At 42.6% G+C, this 27017-nt stretch overlaps 1 protein-coding gene across 1 annotated transcript; it reads right to left on the bottom strand.

Moving 5' to 3' along the window:
• Window positions 1-24813, bottom strand: LOC123764088 (sodium-dependent organic anion transporter). Its single transcript, XM_045751624.2, is given in 8 exon segments — window positions 1-812; window positions 815-857; window positions 5195-5290; window positions 11900-12067; window positions 14376-14589; window positions 21392-21597; window positions 22164-22385; window positions 24787-24813. Coding segments are annotated over 7 exon segments (1077 nt in total). The 5' UTR covers window positions 24787-24813; the 3' UTR covers window positions 1-684.
• Between the last annotated feature and the right edge of the window lie 2204 nt (window positions 24814-27017).

Here is a 27017-nt window from a genome sequence, read left to right as displayed (position 1 = left end):
TTGTAAAATTATAAACCTTTTGAATGAAAAGGCAGAGCTATAGTACACTTTGGTTTCTAGATAAGGTTGAGAGGGTTCTTTGTTAGAGAGACCAAGGAGAAAGGGTTTACTTAGTACCTGGTTATTCAACAGGTAACCCACAGTCAGTAAGAAATACCTGAGGTGATTTCTCAGATCTCAGTGGTTATTTTATAACCTATATCATGGTTATTTTATAACCTATATCTCAGTGGTTATTTTATAACCTACATCAGTGGTTTTTTATAACCTATATCCATGGTTATTTTATAACCTATATGTCAGTGGTTACTTAAAATAACTTGCATCTAAGTGGTTATTATTTTTTAACATATATCTCAGCGGTTATTTCATATTTGTGATTTAATTGTACATTTGACGAGAAGCGTTGGGTGTAGAACTACTAAACCATAAAGCCAGAGAGTATGAGGGCAATGCGTGAAACTCCTGATTGGACTCAAGTTGGAATCCTCAGGACCCCTAGAGAATTCAGTAGTATCCCGGGTTACATTGCTTTGTGGCAATGTTGTGGTGTAGTGGTCTAGGGCGTTAGCTTGAGAGTACCAAATGAGTGGGTTCGAATCCTCTTCAGGGGCTACTACTGATTTTTCTCATTGATACATTACGTTAATATGATTTCATTATGCATGTGTATCCAAGACGTGTTCAGAGGTTTCCTTCACTCCTTTGGTGCCTTCCTCGACGTTTTGCCGTGCTGGTGTCGTCGCTAGGGCTGGAGCACCTCCTCTTGTACACCTGGTAGGCTATTATGCCTAAGAACGACTCTAACAGAGGATGATGCCGTACAATGTAGGGAAGATGAGAATCTGTCCTTTCACCTGTGGGAATATGAGGATAGAGATGATGCCGGTTAGTATTGTTGGTAAGGATGGTTGTGGTGTTTAGGGGTGAGGAAGGTGGTTGTTGGGGGGGGGGGGGCGGAGTCGAAAGTAGATTTTAGAGGTGGGGTGGTTAACGAACAGTGGTGATTTATGTTACCTTTTGATGGTTGATGTACAGTACTTATCAGTGACTACGGGGAACTAGCTTTTTATGCCCGCCTACTAGCCTAGCTGTACCTGTTGCGTTAAAGCTTCACTGTTCTAACGTTCAAAATGTTTCTCGAACCTGTCCTTAAAGTTGGGAATGGAGGTGGCTTTCCGCAATTTCTTCTGTTAGTGCAATTCATTTGTTGACCACCCGTACAGGTACGGGTATGTCCTTACATTTCTTCGACTCATTTGCGTTTCCAGCTTCCACTTTTGTTCTCTTGTCCTATTTTCTCTCAACTTGAAGAGGGCTGTTCTTGTCCACATTGTTTATTCCCTTCAGTATCGTGAACGTTGTTATATTTTCTTTCTTCTACCCTCCGAGGTTGTGAGGTCCAGTTCCTTCACCCTATCCTTATAACATAACCATCTGAGTTCTGGCAGTAATCTAGTTGCAAACATCTGCACTTTTTCAATTTTAGTTTTATGTTTCACAAGGTATGGATTCCATGCTGTATGGAATGGACAAGTTATGGGATTCCAATAATGCATATTCCAGTATTGGTGAAAACAAGCTGTGTATATTACTTGAAATTCTCCTGATTTAGGTTTCCAAACGACGTTCTAATGTTCGCCAGCGTCCCATATACTGCCTATGTCACTGCATGTGTGTGCCTCTAGTGTTAGTGAGAGAATTGTGGATTTACTCCAACTAATTCCCAAAGTTAATTCTCGAGGCAGTATATATATATTATATATATATATATATATATATATATTTCTATATCTCTGGGAAAAACTTCTGAATTAAATTATATTAATTTAAAGCAACTGCAGAATACTCAATTATTAAACTACAAACTGCAATCATTCAATAATTATAATTCAGTTATAGTTTACTCTAGAAATCTACTGTAAACAAATGAAATTCAAAAACAGCTGATTTGCTAGCGTAGACTCGTGATGCAGTCCAGTTGTTGGGAAGTGACCGACCTCGCAGAACCAAGTCGCTGTTCTTGGATATCTGCCGAGGAATTCCACACTATCATTTGCAGTTAAATAATTAAAAGATTACAGCGAAAAACACTTGAACGTTTCGGTGCACGCCGTCCAAACCACTTAACAGTATTATATGTAGCCTAGCCTAATGATAATAAAATCTATTGATAGTCATCACAGATAATATTGATGAATATTCATTTGAGTAAATTTTATAAGTATTATAATTCAGTGTAATCTCACAATAGATCATGGTTTAGAAACATTTACTTACTAGTTTGGGATAAAACCCCCACAATTTAACCGGGGCCTAAGAGAAACGGTTAAATGACATAACGTACATAAATTGACGTCCAATTATAACAATAGAAATTATACTTGGAACAGGTGCCCCGGTGCTCAGGTCAGTGTCTTAGCCGACCCTGTGTCCTTGATGGGTAAATGAGCACTGTATGTTGAGTTTGCTGTGATACACATGGTGGTTATCTTGAGATCTTGAGGTTATCTTGAGATGATTTCGGGGCTTTTAGTGTCCCCGCGGCCCGGTCCTCAACCAGGCCTCCACCCCCAGGAAGCAGCCCGTGACAGCTGACTAACACCCAGGTACCTATTTACTGCTAGGTAACAGGGGCATAGGGTGAAAGAAACTCTGCCCATTGTTTCTCGCCGGCGCCTGGGATCGAACCCAAGACCACAGGATCACAAGTCCAGTGTGCTGTCCGCTCAGCCGACTGGCTCCCTACCATGGCAAGATCAAGCTCAGCTAGTACAGTTTTCAGTACTGTTAATAGTTATAGCGCGTTATGGCACATTATTTAATTTGTATTGTCTCTGGAACTTCACTAGTAATTCCGAAAAGAACTAAGTTAACGGTTACTGAATTTAGAAAGACACGCGATGTGCAGCTGCAGGCGCGTCGTGGCGCCTTGTTGCTGATCCTTGCTTATACTGCTGCTTCGCTCCCATCAGCCCTTCCAGCGGGAGGCCGGAAACTTTATTTAATGAGTGATTATTCACCAGTATGTTTTAATTTTAATAAATGCCGCAGCATTAACCAAGATAATTTTGGTTAATTCTGACTAAGGTTATAAGATTTCAGTCCCAGCATTAATATATGGCAAGTTGAGACTCGTCAGGGGGACGTCCTAAGCCGCCCATGAAGGGATGTCCACTCTGGGAAACTCCGTACGATAATTACTTAGATGAGGCTGTGGATTATTGTCCACAATTATATCCACTCCCAAATTTCTCTCAGATTTCTGCAGTTGTATTCTATTAATGGTGTAGACACCTTCTGGCCTTCTCTCTCATTTCCCCATTTTCATTATATTAGTTATTATGATTGAACTCCAGGAAGCATTTGTTTGTCCACTCCTGGAGTTTAAGATCTTAATGTAACATTCTGCAGTCCTCCTGTTTTTTTTTTTTTTTAAATTCATTATCTTGCATCGTCTGCCAACATTGACATGTACGAGCTCACTCAATAGCGTAGATCATCAACATAAATTAGGAACGGTAGTGGTCCCAGGACCGAGCCTTCGGGGATACCACTTGTTATATTCCTCCATGTGGAAACTTCGCCTCTGTCTGTCTTCTGTCCTTCTTTTTTTTTTTTTTTTTTTTTTTTTTTTCCTTTCAGGTATTCCCCTAACCCATTTTAGTAATCCCAGCTTGTTTCTCCATCTTGTATACCTGCACTTCAAGAGGAACACTATCAGATGAACAAAGTGTAGTGATGAACACTATCAGATGAACAAGAGGTGTAGTGTAGTTACTATCAGATGCCTTTTGAGTCTAGGAAATGCTAGCTATCCAGCCTATTCCTCGAGTATTCTAATGATAGTTGTTGATATTCAGTGATGATTGCTAACATTCAGTGAGAATGGTTGATGGTTAATGTTCAGTGATGATGATTTATGTTCACTGATGATGAGGGTTGATGTTCAGTGAAAATTGATGTTCAGTGGTGTTGGGAATGTGATGTTCTGTGTGTGGTGTTCACACACGGTATTAAGTGATGATGGCTGATGTTGATAATAATGATTTGTTTTTTGGAAGATAGTTATGTTTAGTGATGATTGATTTTCATTGATGATGGTTGTCGTTCAGTTGTGATGGTTGATGTTCATTTGTGATGGTTGATGTTCATTTGTGATGGTTGATGCTCATTTGTGATGGTTGATGCTCATTTGTGATGGTTGATGCTCATTTGTGATGGTTGATGTTCATTTGTGATGGTTGATGTTCATTTGTGATGGTTGATGCTCATTTGTGATGGTTGATGCTCATTTGTGATGGTTGATGTTCATTTGTGATGGTTGATGTTCATTGTGATGGTTGATGCTCATTTGTGATGGTTGATGCTCATTTGTGATGGTTGATGTTCATTTGTGATGGTTGATGCTCATTTGTGATGGTTGATGCTCATTTGTGATGGTTGATGTTCATTTGTGATGGTTGATGTTTCATTTGTGATGGTTGATGCTCATTTGTGATGGTTGATGCTCATTTGTGATGGTTGATGTTCATTGATGATGGTTAATGTGCACGTCCTATTTCAACATAAACAATCTAGGGCAGTACTAAGTGCTGGATATGAATGGGAATGACTCGTCTTAATTGGGAATGGGAAGAGTTTTATGATGAACGGCAGCCTCGTAACAATACTCACCAGGGTATTGAGAGATGATGGGTACTCACCAGGGGTAGAGATGGCGATGGGTAATCACCAGGGGTAGAGAAACATAATGGGAACTCACCGTGGTAGGAGAGAAAAGAGAGAGATAAATACTCACCAGGGGAAGAGAGATGGCGATGGGTACTCACCAGGGGAAGAGATGTACGATGGGTACTCACCAGGGGAAGAGATGACGATGGGTACTCACCAGGGGAAGAGAGATGCGATGGGTACTCACCAGGGGAAGAGATGGCGATGGGTACTCACCAGGGGAAGAGATGGCGATGGGTACTCACCAGGGGAAGAGATGACGATGGGTACTCACCAGGGGAAGAGAGATGACGATGGGTACTCACCAGGGGAAGAGAGATGACGATGGGTACTCACCAGGGGAAGAGAGATGACGATGGGTACTCACCAGGGGAAGAGAGATGACGATGGGTACTCACCAGGGGAAGAGAGATGACGATGGGTACTCACCAGGGGAAGAGAGATGACGATGGGTACTCACCAGGGGCTGGGGAAAGGAGAGGGCGATGACGCTGAGGGCAACTGGTATGTTTTGACTACCAGTCTCTATAGCGATGGTGCGGGCCACTTTATTACTCTGTAACGGTGAACAGGCATGTCATAAATTGTATCTAAATATCTGTATATAGGCTTCCCCCCCCCCACACACACACACACACACGCATAGTTTCTTTCACCCTGATGCATTTGTTCACCTAGCAGTAAATTGGTATCTGGGAGTTACAGCTGCTACGGGTTGTTTCTTGGGGATGTATGTGTACTCACCTAGTTGTGTTGGCGGGGGTTGAGCTCTGGCTCTTTGGACCTGCCTCTCAACTGTCAATCAAACTGGTTGTAACACCATAAAGGTGTTTAGTTGTTTTATTTAATATTTTTACATAGTACATGAGTCAGTCAGACAAGACAGAATTTTAGGCGCCAGATTGTCGGCCTGGAGTAATTAAAAAGTCACACCTCTAGAGTGTTAATGACCACAAGTTGACCAGGAGTCAGGGTCGTGTGAATTGCCCTTGCTTCTGCTAAGCTGATAATTGCAAACGGCTGGCTGGGTTGGGCCCATCAAATAAGTCACTGTTTAAGGTGTGGTCGGTAGAGAGCGTTAGGCTATCTTACTTGTGGGCAGAGTTTAGCTACCAGGTCCTCCCATAAATACTCAGGCAACTGTACATTCGACAGAACAGACAGATCAGACACACACGATTGAGCAGCAGCGAGAATTAGATCGCTGGTCAGAGGCTTCAGCCGCCAGACTGGCCCCCCCAGACCCAGGAGGGGGACTCTTCCTGTCATCTGTAGCCCCCCCCCCTCCCTTCTCTGTCTAACCTAGTCTCAGTCCTTAGTGAGTTTGAACGTTAAGGTGACTTATTTCGTGTTTTACGAACTTAAGGTGTTGTGTGATTATCAGGGGCAGCAGCCGTACTGATTCCAATGTCTTGTGTGGTGACTCACATTGTATATTAATCTTGACAAAGTGAACAGTAAGTTTAACTCTTTGAATTGATACTGTTAATACTAAATATATATATATATATATATATATATATATATATATATATATATATATATATATATATATAATATAATTGATTAACTTACTTTTTTAATTTGTCTTTAATTGTGTTCCCTGGATCTTGGATTTAATGATATATTGCAAGCTAGAGTGTAGAGCACTCTGAGATCACTAGCTTGAAGAGTATGAGAAAATGCTTACAGCAGATACATTTGATAACACCCTAGAGTACTGACAAGTTCCATTCCTTGTCTTGGGTGTACTAAACTAGAGTGGATGGTGGCAGCCCTTTTCTACTTCTACTTTCAGCTACTTCCAATGTCTATTTTCTACCCTCTACTTCTATCTTTCCTCTCCCTCCGCCTCTTCAAACATTCCCTTTCAACGGACCACACTCCTCGCTACTCCCAATACTCCTCTCTCCTCACTCCTCTCTACCACCCTCACCCCAAACCCTCGCTCATTATTTCATTCTTGATTTTTTTCTTTTTTATTCATTTCTCCCGATACGTTACATGTGTACAGATTCCTGAGCCTACTGGGCTCTATCATATCTACATTTTAAACTATGTATGGAGTCTGCCTCCACTATATCACTGCCTAATGCATTCCATCTTTTATCTACTGACACTGAATTTTTTTCTAACGTCCCTGTGGCTCATTTGGGTACTCAATTTACACCTGTGACCCCTTGTTAGTAGTAGGGATGACACGCCAGCAGTAAATGAGATTTTTCTAGCCCAGTTTCAGCCATGCTGCCAGGTGTTCCAGGTAAATCTTGCCAGTCACTGCTGGACTTTCGGGTTTTCTGATAACTTTTTCCAGTTACTGCTGGGCTGTCAGGTTTTCCTGATAATTTTTCCAGTTTCCGATTTGGAGTTAAAGGATTCTTATGGGGAAAATTCAGATCAAAAATAATTTGAGTTCATAGAAGTTTAAGAAATCTTACAGAAAAATTCAGGGGCAAAGTTTGCTCGCGTCTTTTTTATAATAAACCCTACGGTCATAAGCAGATGTTTTAGACTGTAGGCTTTTAAGTAAATTCTTACTTACAAACGAGTATATTTCTATACAAGTATAAAAGATACCATTACCCGTCCCCCATACCCCCTCCCCCTCCGCTCCACCTGTTCCGACCTCACCTCACACACACCCCCCCTACTCCCTCCCTCATCGTTCTTTCATATTTTCTTACTACTCTTTATGTCAATCTACATTTCAGACATCGTAATGTTAGTTCCTTTACACCAACACATATCAAGCGAAGCATCAGTCCCGTTTATGTTGTGGGGTTTCCTAATAATTTTTTCCAGTCCCGTTCGTGATATTGGGTTTTCCCAGGTAAATTTTTCAGAGAGATACTTACCGCTCTGTCACAGTCGTTTAAGGCCAAAATATTTTAGAAGTTTATTTAAGAGTTTTAAGACCGAAAATATTTCAAAAGACCATTTTCAGAAAATATTGTCATAGAAGTTTTTCAGAGTCAGAGAACGTTAGGTTAGGTAAGTTAGGTTAGGTTACCTAAGTTAGGTCAGTTACGTTAAGTTAGGAAGGATAGGTTAGGTAAGTTAAGTTTAGTTAGGTTAGGTAGGTTAAGTTATTTTAAGTTAGGATAGGTTAGCTTAGGTAAGTTAGGTTAGGTTAGTTAAATTAGGTTAGGTAAGTTACGTTAAGTTAGGATAGGTTAGGTTATGTAAGTTTGATTAGCTACATTACATCAGGTAGGGGAGGAATAGGTTAGGCTAGATAGGATGATGCATTGTTGTTCAGAGAACAGTTTTATGATAAAGTGACTAAGAAAATATATTTTAACAGAAATATAAATTTTATATGAAAAGTTGAACTAGTTACATTTGGGAGTGTTATTTAATGCCTGAAGATGTCTTAGAGAACAATATGGATGTCTTAGAGAACAATATGGATGTCTTAGAGAACAACTTTGATGAACGAAGGTGAGTTAGAGAATAGCTTTTTATGCACGAAGGTGACTTAGAGAATAACTTTGATGAACGAAAATGTCTTAGAAAGCTTCTCTGATGAGCGAAGGTGACTAAGAGAATAACTTTGATGACTGAGATTAACTTTTGATGACTCTGATAATAACTTTTGAGGATATGAGTAGTATTTTGACGTCTTTGAGCGTGTCTTTGATGTCTTGAAGAGTAACTTTGGTGTCTCTGAATGTGCCCTTGATATCGCGAAGAGTCTTTGACTATTTTTCTTATTAGACGAAGTATACTGTTAGTTATAAAAGTGTTGAACGGAGTTACATTTGACTATTTTCAGTTAAGGGGAAAATTAATTTTAGTTAAGAACAGCGATGAAAGATATCTTTAGCTATTTTTCTTACTTGACGAAACATAAAGGCTGTTAAAGTGTCGAAAGAAGTTAATCTTGACTATTTTCAGTTAAGCGAAGTATTTTTTATTTTAGAAATGATGAACGTGGCTAATTTTAGTTGAATGACGACGAATAAAGTTAGTTACAAGTGTTGAAAGAAGTTAAGCTTGACTATTTTTAGTTGAGAGAAGTGTTATTTTAGTTAAGAAACGAGAAAAAACAATGCCTTGGTACATTTGTACTGAATAAAGCTTTTTTTTTTAAGAATAGTGTCGGTAAGAAATATTAAGTTGATAAAGAAAATTACATTGATGTAGTTTTGCAAATAAAACTGGCTGACTAAATTTGTTCGGAGAAGTGTAATCCTGTTAATATTTGCCAAAAGAACTAGTTATTGAACGGAAGAAACAATTGGTTTAAAAGAAACAAAGAACTTGAAAAATGAAGAATATGTAAGGGAATGAGTACAGTGAACATACGAGGAACACGACAAAGAACACAGAGAACATGTAAGAGAAGGTGATGAACTTGTGAAGAACATAGAGAACATGACAAAGAATGCAGAAAACATGTAAGAAAAGCTGATGAACACAGTGCACATGCGGGGGAATATGAACTTGTAGAGAACATGAATAATGAGTATAAAAAGTTGTACAGAGACCATGAGATGAACATGAGAACATGGTAAGAACACAGTGAACATGGAAGAGAGGTGGAAAATATGAACTGAACATGCTAAGAACATTATGAGAATATGGAAAACATGGAGAAACAGGTGAACATATGATTTGAATGTGCAGAGAACATGAATAGTATAAAAGTTGTACAGAGAACATGTGATGAACATTTGCAGAACATGGAGTGAACACAAAAAAACATGGAAGAGAATGCGAAGAACACAGTGAATATGGAAAGAATATACAAATGCAGTAAGATTATTGAAGGTTTGGATAAGTTGGGGAATTGGCAAGATGGAGGGGGAGTAGGGGGGGAGGACGTGATGAAGGGCGAAAGGGAATTGGGGAGGTAAGAGATGGGAAGGTAAGGGGAAAGGTAAAGGGTTGGGGGGGGGGAGATAAGGGAGGGAAAAGGTAAGGTGTGATTTGACACTGATTATTATCACCGTGAGAATGACTATTTACATTGCCGAGTAAACAAAGGGTATTGAAGGTAAAGTGCGATATGACCGTGTGATTTTTATCACCGTGTGAACAAGCATATTGAAGGAGAGGATATGTTTACTTTGATAAAGGTGACAGACTGGAGAACGTCTTGATCTGAAATAATTAAGTTTGATGAACTAAGGCGGAGGACGGGAATTGTTGCTCGGTAATTTGCTTTTATTTATTTTACACGAGTCTGAAATGTACTGGGGTTTAAACCTCAGGGGAATTGGGCTGATAATAAAGAATTTTACAAATGAACTAAGGCGGGACAAGAACTAGAATTCAGTAACTATTTTCTTTACTTGCTCAGAAATATGTCTGCTTTAAAATTCGGGAAAAATTTCAGATATTAACGAAGATATGAGAGGGGGTTAAAGTGGGGGACAGGAGCTAGAATTTAACTAAATTATTGTAATTTACTATGAAATAAAGCGGTTTAAATTGCAAGAAAATTGTTTATGTATTATCGAAGATATGAGAGGGAACTAAGGTGGGGGACCGGAGCTAGCGTTTGGCAAATTGCTTTGATCTATTTTATTAGGCACGAAATATAGCGGTTTTAAATTTCAGGGAAATTGATCGGATATTAACGAAGATACGAGAGGGGGTTAAGGCGGGGGACAAGAGCTGAAACTCGGTAATTGTTTGGATTTATTGTACTATGTCTGAAATATGACTGTTTAAAATTGGGCTATTAGCAGCTGAACTATACTTATAAATGCGGTCTCTGATAAATTTTGGTCTACAACTGGACTCTCATATTTTGGTCTTTAATTGGTCTCTGACTAATTTTCGGTCTTAAAACTGAACTGTCTTATTTCGGTCTGCAACTGGACTCTGTCATATTTTTGGTCTTAAATGGCCTGACAATATTTCGGTCTACAAATGGTCTCTAAATTATTTCGGTCTTTTTACAGGTGAAATAACCGTAAATGGGTATAAAAACTAAAACTTACTGCTAAGATGTCTATTTTCCTTAACAAAACTTCTAAGAACATATGCTCTGAAAATGGTCTTTTGAAATATTTTCGGTCTTAAACTCGTAAATAAACTCCTATGATTATATGAACTCTGAAATATTTCTCTAAAACTGAATTTTTGAATTTCTTGCATAAGAATCCTTTAAGAACGAATGAGTGATTTTTTTGGTCTGAATTTCCCCCATAAGAATTCTTTTTAACTCCAAATAAGTGATTTTCCCAAAAAACAAAAATTGACCGTAGAGTTTAATTTCAGTAAGACGGGAGCGACTTTGCCCCTGAATTTTTGTATACGAAACTTCTATGAACTTTGAAATTATTTTCAATTTCTGCCATAAGAAACCTTTAACTCCAAATCGGAAACTGGAAAAATTTCTCAGGAAACCCGACAGTCCAACAGTAACTGGAACAATTTATCAGGAACCCCGACAGTCCAGCAGTAAATGAGCTGGAAAAAAAATGATCAGGAAACCCGACAGTCCAGCAGTAAATGAGCTGGAAAAAATCTCGGTTTCAGCTGGACTGACATCGCTACTATTCTTGTTCGCGTTCCACCCGTGTTAAACAGTTTATCCTTATCTACCCTGTCAATTCTCTGAGAATAATGTAGGTAGTGATCATGTCTCCGCTTACTCTTGTCTTTCAATGTCGTGAGGTGCATTTCACGCAGCCTTTCATCGTAACTCATGCCTCTTAGATCTGGGACTAGCCTAGTGGCATACCTCTGAACTTTTTCCAGCTTCTTCTTTGCTTGACTAGGTACGGACTCCATGCTGGAGCCGCATACTCCAGGATTGGTCTTACATATGTGGTATACAAGGTTCTGAATGATTCCTTATGCAGGTTAAATTAAACTCCCTTATCCAATGGAGTACCTTCCCTTTCACTCCTGACTGCATCTCCAGCTTTTTCACTAGCCTCTTGTGTGGTACTGTATCAAAGGCTTTCTGGCAATCCAAAAATATGCAGTCTGCTATCCCCTTTCGTGCCTGATTTGTGTTGCCTGATCGTAGAATTCAATTAATCCTGTTAGACATAACTTGCCATCCCTGTGTGTGTGTGTGTAAGAAATATATGTAGTAGACATACTTTTGTGACCTAAATTGGTTAAAAAGGCGGGGTCCAAGAGCTAACAGCTCGATTCTGCAGATACAAATAGTAAATACACAATAAAAAGGTTGGGGACTTACCCGACAGGTGAACTTGGCAAGTGTATAGGCGAGTGCGAAGCCAGTAATGGGGAGGATGAAGGCGGCGGCGTAGATTAAGGTGGTGGCCATGACGACCACCTCCCAGTGGAGGAGGAAGGAGGTGAAGATGGCCACTGCCCCACCCAACCACCCCACCATGCTCGCCACCTGCTGGACACCACCTTATTTATATCCTCTCTCATATATACCTTTATTCATATATGTAATTCAGTCATGTCACTCCTTAGTCTTCGTCTTTCTGGAGAATCAAAAATTCGTTTTTTTTTTAATTTGTCTTAATAAGGAAGGTGTCTAAGTCGTGGGATCATCTTTGTCATCCTCCTGTGTACATATAAAAGTGAATTTATGTCCATTAAACAGTACGGAAACAGGAATTGAACCGTATAATCTAACAGAGGCCTAACATGGTCAAGCTGAATTATAAAATTGTCTTATTGTTAGCGCTTCTTTAAATAAATCCTAGTAGTCTATTTGCTTTATTTCATACATTTATGCATAGTTTTTTTGTTTAAGATCCCTACTACTCATGACTTCTAGATCTTTCTCACATTCGTACTTTGCCCCTTTCAGTATTGTCCAACTGATATCTGATGAAGTCTATTATCAGAACCCTACGTTTTTCAGCATTAAACTACATGCACCAATGTCATCCATTTTAAAAACCTATCATTATCGTCTTGCAAAGTTTTTTTGTCGTCTGAATATATTTTTAGCTCTTTTTGTATCGTTTGTAAAGATGCTGTTTAATTTTATTTTCTAAATCGTTTATTTATACAGAAAACAACATTGATCTCAGGACAAGGCATGTGTGATCCACTACACACCTTTCCAAATGATAGAGACAGATTACTTTGGAACAATTACGTTAATTGGTATAGGCCGACAGAGACCCATTAAAAGTGCATCTTGAGCTGTCACCCACCATGATCACACACTCGCATGAACCTTCCAACAGTGTTCCTTCCAACAGCCCCAAGTTCATTGCTGTGTCTGATCATCTCGGTCAACGGCTTGAAACTTTGTGGTAAAAGATATCTGTTTACGCAAGAGATTTTATGTCTGTATAGTCATTCCACACAGCGTGCCATAGCACGGTGATTTTAAGAGATCATTGTGGGCATCGTGAAATGATGCCTCGGTTTCGTGTTCTACTGTAATAAATTGAATCTGGAAGAACTCCTGACAGTTAATATGGAGGTGCGGGTTGATAATCGTCCCTTTATTATACAGAACCAAATAATTGCCTTCAGCCCATCGCCTGAACGGTCGACCAGTACTTGTGAACAGTGGAGAAGACGAGGATCTTCTCTACAAGGAGGAGGAGGATGCATTAATATGTACGTTGAAGCATCTGAGTTGTTCTCCACGGGTGGAATGACTTCAATCGAGAGCTTATAGCACCACTAGAGCAAACACCACCACAACGATTTATGCTTTACTAGTTTACCTGCCTTAAAGCCAAGCTATGTAGTGTCAATGCTATGGTGAGTGCTCAAAACTCTTGGATTGATTATATCGTCCACCTCGACAACCGAGGTACTTTAAGGGCAGTAAAAAGGTGATTTTTTCCGGAAGTGCCACTGATCTTCATACCAGAAGAAGTGGTACTCGCTCAGCATTTGCCACATGCAGCCAATTTACCACGAAGGAACTTAACAGAAGCTGCATGTCCTGGACTTGCACAGTAAGAGACTCCCATGGCGAGGCTTGACATCCTCTGCTGAGATTAGACGTCCTGGAGGTCTCCACAAGACAACACGGACAGACGTCCTGGAGGTCTCCACAAGACAACACGGACAGACGTCCTGGGGGTCTCCACAAGACAACACGGACAGACGTCCTGGAGGTCTCCACAAGACAACACGGACAGACGTCCTGGGGGTCTCCAAGACAACACGGACAGACGTCCTGGGGGTCTCCACAAGACAACACGGACAGACGTCCTGGAGGTCTCCACAAGACAACACGGACAGACGTCCTGGAGGTCTCCACAAGACAACACGGACAGACGTCCTGGGGGTCTCCACAAGACAACACGGACAGACGTCCTGGAGGTCTCCACAAGACAACACGGACAGACGTCCTGGGGGTCTCCAAGACAACACGGACAGACGTCCTGGGGGTCTCCACAAGACAACACGGACAGACGTCCTGGAGGTCTCCACAAGACAACACGGACAGACGTCCTGGAGGTCTCCACAAGACAACACGGACAGACGTCCTGGAGGTCTCCACAAGACAACACGGACAGACGTCCTGGAGGTCTCCACAAGACAACACGGACAGACGTCCTGGAGGTCTCCACAAGACAACACGGACAGACGTCCTGGAGGTCTCCACAAGACAACACGGACAGACGTCCTGGAGGTCTCCACAAGACAACACGGACAGACGGACCTAGGAAAATACGGATTTTAATTCAAATAAAGATGAATTGAAGTAACCCGAAGCCGACCTTGGAAATAATGGTGGCGGTCTTCACATGGTAGTGCCTGATGATCATGCCGACGATGACGGGGCCCATGATGAAGGCCAGGGAGATCATGATGCTACCGAAGGGGACATGGATTTTCTCGTTGCCATCATCCAGCCACGGCTGCGAATATAGCCAGAGGTTGAAGGGCATCCCACCGAAGGCCATGATGGAGGAGCAAGCCGTCATCATGATGCTGGGGAAATACATGGTGTCAGTGTGTGTATTATTTATTACATTGATAGGACTTAGGGTTTACACTATGGCTTTTATCTAAGTAATTTGTTCAGTAATCTGTTTTGGAAAAGTTTCACATTAAATTGAAACAAAATGCACTTTCGTATGTTCAAAAACTGCATTTTCTTTTGAAACTTGGCAACAGCAGAAAATGGGAGCTTCACTAACCTAACCTTTTGACATATTCCCTAATACCAGCTTGAATAGGTTAACTTTCAACTATAGTTCCACTAAGGTTTTGCCTAGAGCCAATTTTCATTGGATAATAATTTAATACATTATAGGCAGTCAAATTAAACTGAAAGTAAGATATCAAGAAGTAGGGGGAGGAAGATCAGGGAAAAGTAGAAGATAAGAGACAAAAGAAACGGGTATGTATTTCAAGATTTAATAAAAAGAGTTTCGAGAAAGGTCCCGGCTTCATTTTTTGGGCAAGGATATTCCTTAAGTCCTGATCCCTCTGGCTCATTGTTACTCATTTCAGTCCTACTTAAGCTCTGTATGAGTGTATATGACTCGTATGATGGTTTCAGTTAGGTCATGTCTAATGTGTTTAACAACTTATTCAGCATTGTCAAATCTAATTTTTTTTATTTATAAAAAACACAAGGTACAAAGCACAAAACAGGCAGCTGCAAGAAAACCAGAACATGAATACACACAGGACAAACGTAACCAAGTAATAAGACATAACAAAACTAACATACACAAAAAGAACCAATAAGGTAAATACAGGACACAAAGCACAGAACAGAAAACCCCTAAACGGGCACTGGATACATCACACAAACCAGAACGGTACAAAGAAACCGTACAAGAAATAAATAACATAAAACACAATATATAAAAGTAAAACACAATGTACAAAGAACGAGACAGGCAACATCAGAAGAAACAATACAGGAATACATACATGATAAACAGAACAAAGAAACAAGACATGAAAACAACCCAAACATACACAGTAACCAAAAATGAAATACACAAAAGTGAAACACACAAGACACAAAGCACAAAACAAAAAAAACTCCTAAACATAGAATACATAACAAAAACAGTATAAATATGCAACACGAGAAAAAAAGAATAACAGAAAACAGTGACATACATAAGCGGCCACACACCGCCCGTACACAAGGTGCACGGGCGACGCCAAGGCAAAAAGCCAGACAAAAACATACCAGAACAGGCCCACGCAGGACCCATGTACAAACACCCACACCACACACACGCACTCACAAGGACACCCTCCTGTGCACGCAGGCACCGGGAAACAAACCCACACACACATACAAGAGCAAACACCAAGCAGGACAATAAACAAAGAAGCAACACCACACACAACTCAAACACAAAACAACCACACGAATCACTCATACTTATCCGGGTACTACCGTGCCGGAAACCGTAAGTAGTAAGCCTCCCAAACAATCGGGTCGTCTTCAGTAATCGGACGACCCAGAGCTGCACAAGGCAGAGGAATTATTTCCGGCACTCCAATGATAAAACCCTGCGCCCACGGAACCCAAATGGAAGAAGAGGACCACGGAAACAGGACACACCAGGTCATCAAACTCAAAGTTCAAATGGGAATGACCATCGTACACCTTCCCGGTCGAGAAGATGAGAGGGAAGGATTTCTTCCTATGGGGTCATGCACTTGGAAGCACACTGGGCGGCGCACAGGGCCACACACCAGTGCATGCACTAGGACCCACGTCGGGCGCCGCACAGAGCCCTCAGCAGCGCCAGGACCCCCGCCAACAGGAACAGGAGAAGAGGCTCCCCGGTGCACATCCTTCATCAACACGATGAGATCGCGATTACCAAGGGCAACTGCCCATGGAGGGGAGCCACCAGCAGTAGGCGCAGGGGCAGACACAGGAGGCAGCACCCAGCCATCCACAACATCATCAACTACGTCGCACTCATCAGCCCACGCACGGGGAGGTGACGCATCCCTATCCTGACGAGAACGCTTAGGGACAGGCGTTTCTGTTCCTGATCATCGTCGCTGTCACCCCCTGCAGGTCGCGCCCGAGAAGACCCGACGGCAGGCTGCCCCAAAACCGGGGGAGCACAACCACGCAGAATGTCAGCCTCAATGACGTGGGGGACTAAGCCGCCTCCCACCAAGGATACTGGAATCAGAGAACCAACAGACGCAGCTGGCAGAAAAGAAGGGACCCCGCACAGGTGAGGGAGCCCGCGATGACGTCGGAAAAGGCAGAGGAGATGAGGCGCACACAGGCGAAGAATCCCTCGGAAGCAAAGAGGACGACTGTGGGGTTGGAGCCGCACAGACCTCATCACGTGCATAATCACTCACACACTGGCTCACCAGCTGAGGAACCCGGGCCCATCACCGGGTCAGCAGGCGGCGGGGAAACCTCCCACCCACCTCACCACAAGGCGACAGTCCCTGAGCCGCCGACGGGGAAGGGGGGAGGGGCAATCCTTTTCTACACCAGGACCAGACGGAGAAGCAGGCACATCCCAGAGCGAAGACCTACTGAGGAATCCCCACCCACATGCAAGCGTGGAAAATCATCCTCTTGAAATACAGAAGAGGCCTCAGTACGAGGAACACTGCATCCAGCCGCGACATGGCCTTCCCCACCACACCGGAAACAAGTGCGCATCTGACCCTGATAGAAGACCCGCAGAGAGAGCCCACAAAACGAAACCCGGGAAGGAATAGAACCAGTGATCTGAATGATAAGCGTACGAGCACCCAGACGGAGCCCCTGCAGAGGCCCTGCACTCAAAAGTGGTGTACCAATGCCGCAGCACTGCACCAAACCTTGCAAACACCGAACAGAGCTCCGCCTCGGAAGTTCACTGGCACACCGTGGACACGTCATGGGGCCCCACGGATCCGAAATCGTCACCGACACAGCGGTATCAGGAATGGGAACCGTCCCCTCAGCCCAGCAGTTCACAAACCTGAGGTAAACAATTTATGTGGCAAACGTCACTGCCACAGCCACACGGGTAGGCGAGATCTTCTCCAGTCCCAGAAGATCGGCAACTTGCACAGTCAACATGTCCAGGAGCGCAACTTCCACAAGAGGCCAATCCACAGGAGCAGAGAAATCAAGTCGCACAGTATCCACACGAAGTATCCGGCCACCTCTAACCGGCCAGTGTGCGGCCCTGTGTGCCGCCCGGTGTGCTTCCAAGTGCACGACCCCATAGGAAGAAACCCTTTGCTCTCATCTTCTCGACCGGAGAGGCGTACAATGATCATTCCCCTTTGAACATTGAGTATGATGACCTGGTGCGTCCTGTTCCGTGGTCCTCTTCTTCCATTTGGGTTCCGCGGCCGCAGGGTTTTATCATTGGAGTGCCGGAGACCTCAGCCTCGTGCGGCTCCGGGTCGTCCGATTACTAAAGACGACCTGATTGTTTGGGAAGCTTACTGCTTATGCTTTTCGGCTCAGGAGTACCCGGATAAGTATGAGTGATTTGTGTGGTTGTTTTGTGTTTGTGTTGTGTGTGGTGTTGCTTGTTTGTTTATTATCCTGCATGGTGTTTGCTCTTGTATGTGTGTGTGTGGGTTTGTTTCCCGGTGCCTGCGTGCACAGGAGGGTGTCCTTGTGTGAGCGTGTTTGTAGTGTGGGTGTTTGTACCTGTCTCCTGTGTGGGCCTGTTCTGGTATGTTTTTGCCTGGCTTTTTGCTTTGGCGTCGCCCGTGCTCCGTGTGTACGGGCGGTGTGTGGCCGCTTATGTATGTCACCGTTTTCTGTGTTTTTATTTTTTTGTTGGGTATTTCTACCGTTTTTGTTATGTATTCTATGCATGTTTAGGAGTTTTTTTTTTGTGCTTTGTGTCTTGTATGTTTCACTATTGTGTATCTCATTTTTGGTTACTGTGAATGTTTGGGTTGTTTTCATGTCTTGTTTCTTTGTTCTGTTTATCATGTATGTATTCCTGTATTGTTTCTTCTGATGTTGCCTGTGTCGTTTTTTGTACATTGTGTTTTACTTTTATATATTGTGTTTTATGTTAATTTCTTGTACGGTTTCTTTGTACCGTTCTGGTTTGTGTGATGTATCGAGTGCCCGTTTAGGGGTTTTCTGTTCTGTGCTTTGTGTCCTGTATTTACCTTATTGGTTCTTTTTGTGTATGTTAGTTTTGTTATCATGTCTTATTACTTTATGTTTATCCTGTGTGTATTCATGTTTTGGTTCTTCTGCAGCTGCCTGTTTTGTACATTGTATTTCTTTTATAAACAAAAAAATGCGGCATCTTTTGTCAAACTGACAAGATAACAATATCAGTTAATGATTTTTTCGTGGGACAGAGTTGCCAAGTAACACCAGATTACGTAATTTTACCATAGAAGTTCCACCATTTTTTACCCAGTAATTCTAGGTGTTTATGTTTAATTGATTTCCTGGTGTCGTAAGGTTACATGGCAGTACGCACGTAGGGTAATGTGAGTCAGTGTTGAAAGACGAGTCAAACGACGCCCAACACCTAAGATGTAAATGGTGACAATTATATTTATATACCTTGCTTGGTTGATGGGAAAGTTTTCCGTGATTAATTATCACTGATTCTTTGATATTTTCTGGCAAGTGTTAGTGACTGAAGGGAAAATAATGACTTATGAATAGTGTTTTGATTACTGGTTATTATTATTTAATGTGTGGACGATTGCCACATTAATTTTAATTTATTGGCGTCATTATTGTATGACATCGGCATTGTAGCCTATACCAGTAATATATTATTTGGCTACGGAATACACATTCTCGTATTGATTTATTCATGTATTTTCTTGTATATTACCTTGAGAGTGGGCACATTTATTTATGTTCATGACCATTAAGCTGATTAGTTCCTTCAGTTAGGTCTTGGCAATTAATTATTTATTGATCTATATTGTGGACACAATTGATTAGGATTGTTCAAGTGACAGAAAATTATTTCTTTACTGCTAGAATCCACTCAGGGCATCTAAATGTTGTTACCACATAAAATTTTAAATCTGTATTCTCTAGAGCGCAGGCGGGAGAGATACATTATAAATTAAAAATGGAAAATATCAGAGGGATTGGTTCCAAATCTGCACAGAAATAACCCCACATGAGACCAGGAGGCATAGTAGGAAGTGCGAAATAGCCCCGTTGAAAAGTAGAGGTGCAATAAGTATGCTGAAAGAGTATTCTATGATCATCAAAGGCCCAAGACTTCACCAAGACCAAAGCCCAAGGCTGTGGGGACATTGATCCTCGATACCAATGCAAGGTGTTACTCTATGGTATGTAAATGTCTACATTCTTCCTCGTAATAGCAAGTGTTGTAGCTTCATCCGCAATGTCTTTCTCTGGTATTCCTACATGACTTGGTATCCAGTCGATATATATTCGACGACATTGACATTTGAGTGTTTACATTATTGCTATAATAATTGTAGTCAGATAGTTGTTTGTAACATTATTAGGTGTTCTTGTTGCAAGGTTTCAGTGGTAATTTTTGACTTTGTATGTTTAATGACTTGTAGTCGGTGTTTTTAAGTGTGTTCCAACCCTTCTGAATGGGTAGCGTCTCTGTAAAGTTGAACACCAATTTGAGAGTCTCAGGTTCTATTCCCATTGCAGGGCAAAATTGTCTTGGCAACATTTTCTTTCACCTGATAACTCTGTCCACCTTGCAATAAATAGTTAATACCCGGGAGTTAAACAACTGTTTTGGGTTGCAGCCTAGGGAAGACCGGTAGGGGGGGGGGACCTTGATAAGCATAACAGGCTTTTGCTTAACCAACACTTGACATCACCGGACCAGTGTCGCTTCTGTTTCGTGTACACTGGCTGCTTACCTTATAATATTATATATTCGACACATCACCGCTATTGATGATGATGATGATGAAGATTAAGCCACCCAAAAGGTGGCACGGGCATGAATAGCCCGTAAGTGGTGGCCATTTTAAGCCATTACCAGTATCAAGAGCTGATACTGGAGATCTGTGGAGGTGCGAATGCACCCTGCATGATGGGAGATGTCTCCCTTGACATCCCTCCCTTGTGTTAAGATGAAGATGAAGCCACCCAATAGGTGGCACGGGCATGAATTGGTAAATGGTGGCCCTTTTGAGCCATCACCAGTATCAATAGATGATACTGGAGATCTGTGGAGGTGCGACTGCACCCTCCGTGACGGGAGATGTCTCCCGTGTTTTAAACAGATGAAGATGAAGCCACCCAAAAGGTGGCACGGGCATGAATAGCTCGTAAGTGGTGGCCCTTTCGAGCCATCACCAGTATCAAGAGCTGATACTGGAGATCTGTGGAGGTGCAAGTGCACTCTGCGTGACGGGAGATGTCTCCCATGAATGTGTCCAAGATGACGATTAAACCATCCAAAAGGTGGCACGGGCATGAATAGCCCGTAAGTGGTGGCCCTTTTGAGCCATTACCAGTATCAAGAGCTGATACTGGAGATCTGTGGAGGTGCGACTGCACCCTGCGTGACGGGAGATATCTCCCGTGATCACCGCTATTCATATTACGCATATTTACTAGGCTTACATCTCACTGTAACTTGTTTAACTTGACCTCCACCATGACCACCTTTAATTATGTACTGAATAACCAGAGTGACATCACGCATCCCTGGAGTGCACTTACATTATATAATCAATTACTCCTTACACAATTAACTGACATGTGCACTACTTTCTACAAATAAACATTTCACGTAAATTAAGATAAATCGGTCAACTACCCGCGCATATCACTGCCCCTTCATACCTGAGTGCCAAGTCTCCGTCCGCCCAATAAGTTAAGAGGTTGGAGAGTGATCCTCCGGGGCTGCAGGAGATCATGAGGACGCCCAGGGCTTCGTAAGGTCTCAACTTGAAGAGTAGGGAGAGTACGAACCCCGTTAACGGCAGCACCGCGAACTGACCCAACATCCCGATCGCTGCTCCCACTGGTCGACGCACGTGGGACCATATCTGTGAGAACCAAGACCTGCTATTGTCAGTCACAAGAACAAAGTGATTGATTACACACAGAAATTGATTACAATTTCTGTGTGTAATCAAAAAATATACACAATATAATTGTGTAATCAAAGTGCTTGATTACACAATTGCGTGATGCATCAAATGAACAAATCCACAAGGCTGCAGGATCCAGTAAGTTCTGTAGAACTTCGGTTTCAACTCCCTTTGACTATGTCGTAACTCAGTCGATTAAGGCAGCGTCTGGGATGCTCTCGGACGCAGGTTCGAATCCTCGTCACGGCCCTTGTGGATTTGGTCTTTAACAAAGTGCTTGCTCTACTATCTCAGACTGTCTGTAAGTCTTAGGCGTGTTTGGAGGTCTGCTGCGTGTAAACACACACTTGTGTTTTAACCTTCAAACGCCCACTGGATTGCAAATGCTCATTCATTATAACACATTAGGAGGAAAAGACTCGCTTCATAAAGAAAACTTTAGTAAAAGCACTTACTATTTCGAATCCTCCCTAAACTGGGTGAAAACCTTCAAACAAATTGCTCCTGGCTGGTGAGCTTACCTCAATCCAGTTAATAGCAGACCCCATGCCGAGCATAAGGATAAGGGAATTGCAAGTGAGGGTGATGGTGGCAACAAAGTCAAGTGTGTCTTTCCAGGGCTCCCGCCCGGTGAGGGTGGCATTGGCCACCTGGGTCACGTTCCATCCCCCAGGCTCCACTTTCTGCTCCAGCATCAATGACAGCAGATCGGGACCAACAGTGTTCAAACTCGTCTCCGCCATCTGCAGACATTACGTTTCATGCACTACTCTATTATACCACACATATGTATGTGTAACATATGTTTACATGTACGTATTTGGTTGACATTACGTAAAGTTGTTGTTGTTTAAGATTCGCTACTCAGAACAATAAGTTCCAAGTAGCACGAACTATGGTGAACCCGTAACTTACCTGGCACAGGAGCGGGGCAAGAAGCACGGGGTATGGTTAGCCTCGTGGACGGGAGATGTCTCCCATGATTACGTAAAGAGTTTAATGGTTTCTTATATTTAGTATAGCCTTGGTTACAGCAGTCGGTTTGTTGGCAATGTAGTGAAGTGTTGCTATAGTTGAGACGAAGCGTGAAGCAGGGCAGAGAGCTGAGTGAGGCCGGGGGTAGAGAGCCTGGATGCGGGGTGAGTGTGTTGAGCGTCGCGCTCCACTGATGCCGGTGGAAGAACTAGAGTGCGGGACGAGAGTGTAGAAGCTCGATCCGGCCAGAATCTGGGTGGCTGCTCTGTGTCAAGGCTGAAGCGTCTTACGACGATAGGAACTTTACACGTCGAGTGTTACATTGTTGTTGGTGAATGTTGAAGATGTGTGGTATCTCGCAAGCGACTCTACTGAACAACTCTTGGAGTTTAGATGATGATGATGTTATAGATTCAGCTACTCGGAACAAGCTCCAAGTAGCACGGGCTATGGTGAGCCCGTTGTGGACTTACCTGGCACAGGAGCGGTACGTGATGTTTGTGGAGTTTAGACTGACGGATCGATTGATTAATGAACACGGGAGACATCTCCCGTCACGTAGGGTGCAGTAGCACCTCCACAGATCTCCAGTATCAGCTCTTGATACTGGTGATGGCTCAAAAGGGCCACCACTTACGGGCTATTCATGCCCGTGCCACCTTTTGGGTGGCTTAATCTTCATCATCATCATCGATTAATGAAGATTAAGCCACCTAAGAGGTGGCACGGGCATGAATAGCCCGTAAAACTGACCGATGATAAAGATTAAGTCTGCCAAGAGTTTGATCGATGATGATGACTGATAAAGATTAAGCCACCCAAGAGGTGGCACGGGCAGGAATATCCCGTAAATTTGACCGATTTGCTGTCGAAGCTTATATTACAGGCATCAACCTCACCCGACCATCATCTACCAGGTTGGGAAGGGGTGTTAACTGTAATAAGTTGTACACTTGGGGACGTGTAATTAGTGGACCAAGAATCAGTGTAGGACTTCTAGGAATGTGATAACTTAGAGATAGGTTATATATATAATAAACACACCCATCTCATTATCTGCACATAAACTAATGAGAGTATGGAGCACGTATAATTACTTATATAATATACTTGCTACATATACATGAAATGATCTATAACACTGTTCATTAATGCTGAAAAACGCAGAGAGAGGAATGATAAATTGCTCTCAGATCAAAACGGCCGTCTTCAATAGGAATATGGGGTACCACCTCTGGTGCAATTGTAGGGACCCATAGCCTTGGAGAAGGGAATAAAGGGCATTCAGAGAATACCTTGTGGATTCTCACTGAACACTTTAATATTTTCTTCTCCTAACGCCCCTACTTTTATGTTGTGTGTAAACAGGAGCCGCCTCGCATATCTTGAGGTTATCTTGAAATGATTTCGGGGCTTTAGTGTCCCCGCGGCCCGGTCCTCGACCAGGCCTCCACCCCCAGGAAGCAGCCCGTGACAGCTGACTAACACCCAGGTACCTATTTTACTGCTAGGTAACAGGGGCATAGGGTGAAAGAAACTCTGCCCATTGTTTCTCGCCGGCGCCTGGGATCGAACCCAAGACCACAAGCCCAGCGTGCTGTCCGCTCGGCCTCCTATATGCCAATATGCCATATAACCGTATGCCATATGCCAATAACTCTTGGCAGTTTTGTTAAATATTATGTTGTTCCTGTGAGCTGATGTTAGTGTGAGGGACTTACTTGACAGTCATAGTGACGTAGGCGGCAGCAGTTGCCTCTCGCGGGAAGACTTATCCACTCACTAAAAGAGCGTGTTCGACAAAAATACGTACACTTTGTATATAGCTGTACACTGGTTTCTGTAGCACGGGCTCACCATAGCCCGTGCTACATGGACACTTCGTCCTCAGTAGCTAAATCTTTAACAACAACAACATTCTGTAGGAAACTAGTAGAGAAAGATGTGTACAGGTGAACATGTAGTTGTAGGGTATGCGCGCAGAGGTAGGGAATGTTTACATTTAATACACGCATAAAGACAGGTAGTGTGGAGGATATTTATACAGGTAGAAGATATACTCATGGAAGATACATGTATGGATGTGAGAGAGACGCGTTCAACGAGAGGGGGAAGGTGTCTTGAGAAGATGGGCAAGAGTGGATGGGTTGAAGCACAAGATGGTGTTACCGCTCACAGCGGAGGCACAAGACTGACAAGGTTTCTTGGTACACATCCACACTATGACATAGCGACCCCTTCCCCCCACCACCACCACCACCACCACCACCCCCCCTCACCACCACCCCCCCTCACCACCACCACCCCTCACCACCACCCCCCCTCACCACCACCCCCCCTCACCTCCCCCTCACCACCACCCCCCCTCACCACCACCCCCCCCACACCACCACCCCCCCTCACCACCACCCCCCCTCACCACCACCCCCCCTCACCACCACCCCCCCTCACCACCACCCCCCCTCACCACCACCCCCCCTCACCACCACCCCCCCTCACCACCACCCCCCCTCACCACCCCCCCCCCACCACCACCATCGCTACCCACCAGCCATCATTACTACCAAGAAGGCACGAAAAGAGGAAGTTGTAGAAGCTACCTCCATCCACAACTTTTAAGGGGCCCGAATCAAGTTTACCCATTTTCGTTGCATATTTTATATTTAACATTAAATCATAGAGAAAGTTACTACACTTCCGTAGTGCTTGAGTGAAGGTTAAGAAAACACCAAATATATGTGTAACTGTAATATTAAGCCAAATTTTCTGATGAAACATACATACTTTATCATGGAGCTGTTTAACAATGTTAAAAATGGGTTATCAGCCCCTTATTTTTCTATTTTTATTAGGGATATTCTTGTGCGGGCCCTAAGCCTCTGGCTAACATAGTGTTTCTGTTTTACTTAGCTGGAGTATGAGATATTACCTTGATATTATATCGAGTAATTCTGCCTCCTTCAATACACAGAGAAATCACATTAACGCGATATGTCAATGAACAAATCCAACAGGAGCCTTGATGAAGGTTCGAATCTATGCGCTGAGTGTTCTCAGACGCGCTCTAGTCAACTGCACCACGAATTGCGTGAAACCCCGGTTAGGCTTTAGTGGAAGCCTTTGGGTTTCCAAGGCTTCCACTACTGCATCCAGATACTTCGTGAATCTGGATACAGTAGTACTCCAGGGAGCCAGATTCACGAAGCAATTACGCAAGCGCTTACGAACCTGTACATCTTTTCTCAATCTTTAGCGGCTTTTTTTTACAATTATTAAACAGTTAATGAGCTCCGAAGCACCAGAAGGTTGTTTATAACAATAACAAAAGTTGATTGGGAAGTTTTCATGCTTGTAAACTGTTTAATAAATGTAACCAAAGCCGTCAAAGATTATGGAAATATGTACACGTTCGTAAGTACTTGCGCAACTGCTTCGTGAATCTGGCCCCAGGTTGTAATTCTTTTGCCATGTCTTGGTGCAATCGACTAGAACGCGCCTGGGAACACCCAGCGCATAGGTTCGACCCGTCATCACAGCTCCGGGTTGGATTTGTTCGATCATGGTTATCGTATCCTTAGAAAAAAAAACAAAATTCTATAAGACTGAAAATAAAATTTTAGATTTGTTTCTTATAAAAAAATAATTTTATTATTAATCTCATTAAAAAAGTTTTTCAAAATATATTCTCTCATAATTGTAACGCCCGCTAAGTTATGTATTCTTTTCTAAATTTCGTCAAAATCCATTAAAAATTTTAGAATCTACGAATACAAAAAATGGGTTTTTGAGATTTGAATATTCCTCCCAAAATGCAGAATTTCCGATCCTCTACGTTATCTTATAATTATGTAACTTACTTTATACTTGCTTTGATTTATATGTACTGTATTTGCCGGCGTGTAAGACGCACCCTCCCATAGGACGCACCGCTATTTTACAAGGATATTTTGTGAAAAAACTATTTTAGTATGTTTCATCATACATATATTTATCGAAAGATATTTTAAAGTGGATTTTATTCCACAACTCTTACCACCTCTAAGATCAGCTGTGGTGTAGTTGTTTATATTTTGGGCAAGAGAATTGCTAAACAGAATTAAACTTGAAATTCTGGAGGTGATGTTTTGTTGCCGCATCATGCCACCAGGGCGGCGCAGGGCGCGTGGTCCACCATCACAGCGCTCTGTTGATGGTGTCATTCACGCATTGCAAATGGTTGACAGGCGGATAAAAGTTGAACATTCCTTTCAAATTTATAGGATCATTTTTCATTTAGATAATGATTAAATGTGTCTTAAAGGTAACACAGCCGCTAAATAATGTATGACATGTCAGGTGTGGGTTATGTATACTGGGTATGATAATGTGAGCTTCCTTCATAACTGCGGACCTATCATAAG

Source organism: Procambarus clarkii, chromosome 23 (genome assembly GCF_040958095.1).
Source record: "Procambarus clarkii isolate CNS0578487 chromosome 23, FALCON_Pclarkii_2.0, whole genome shotgun sequence".
In the NCBI taxonomy this organism is placed as follows: Eukaryota; Metazoa; Arthropoda; class Malacostraca; order Decapoda; family Cambaridae; genus Procambarus; species Procambarus clarkii.
This window is presented reverse-complemented; position numbering and strand designations above follow the sequence as displayed.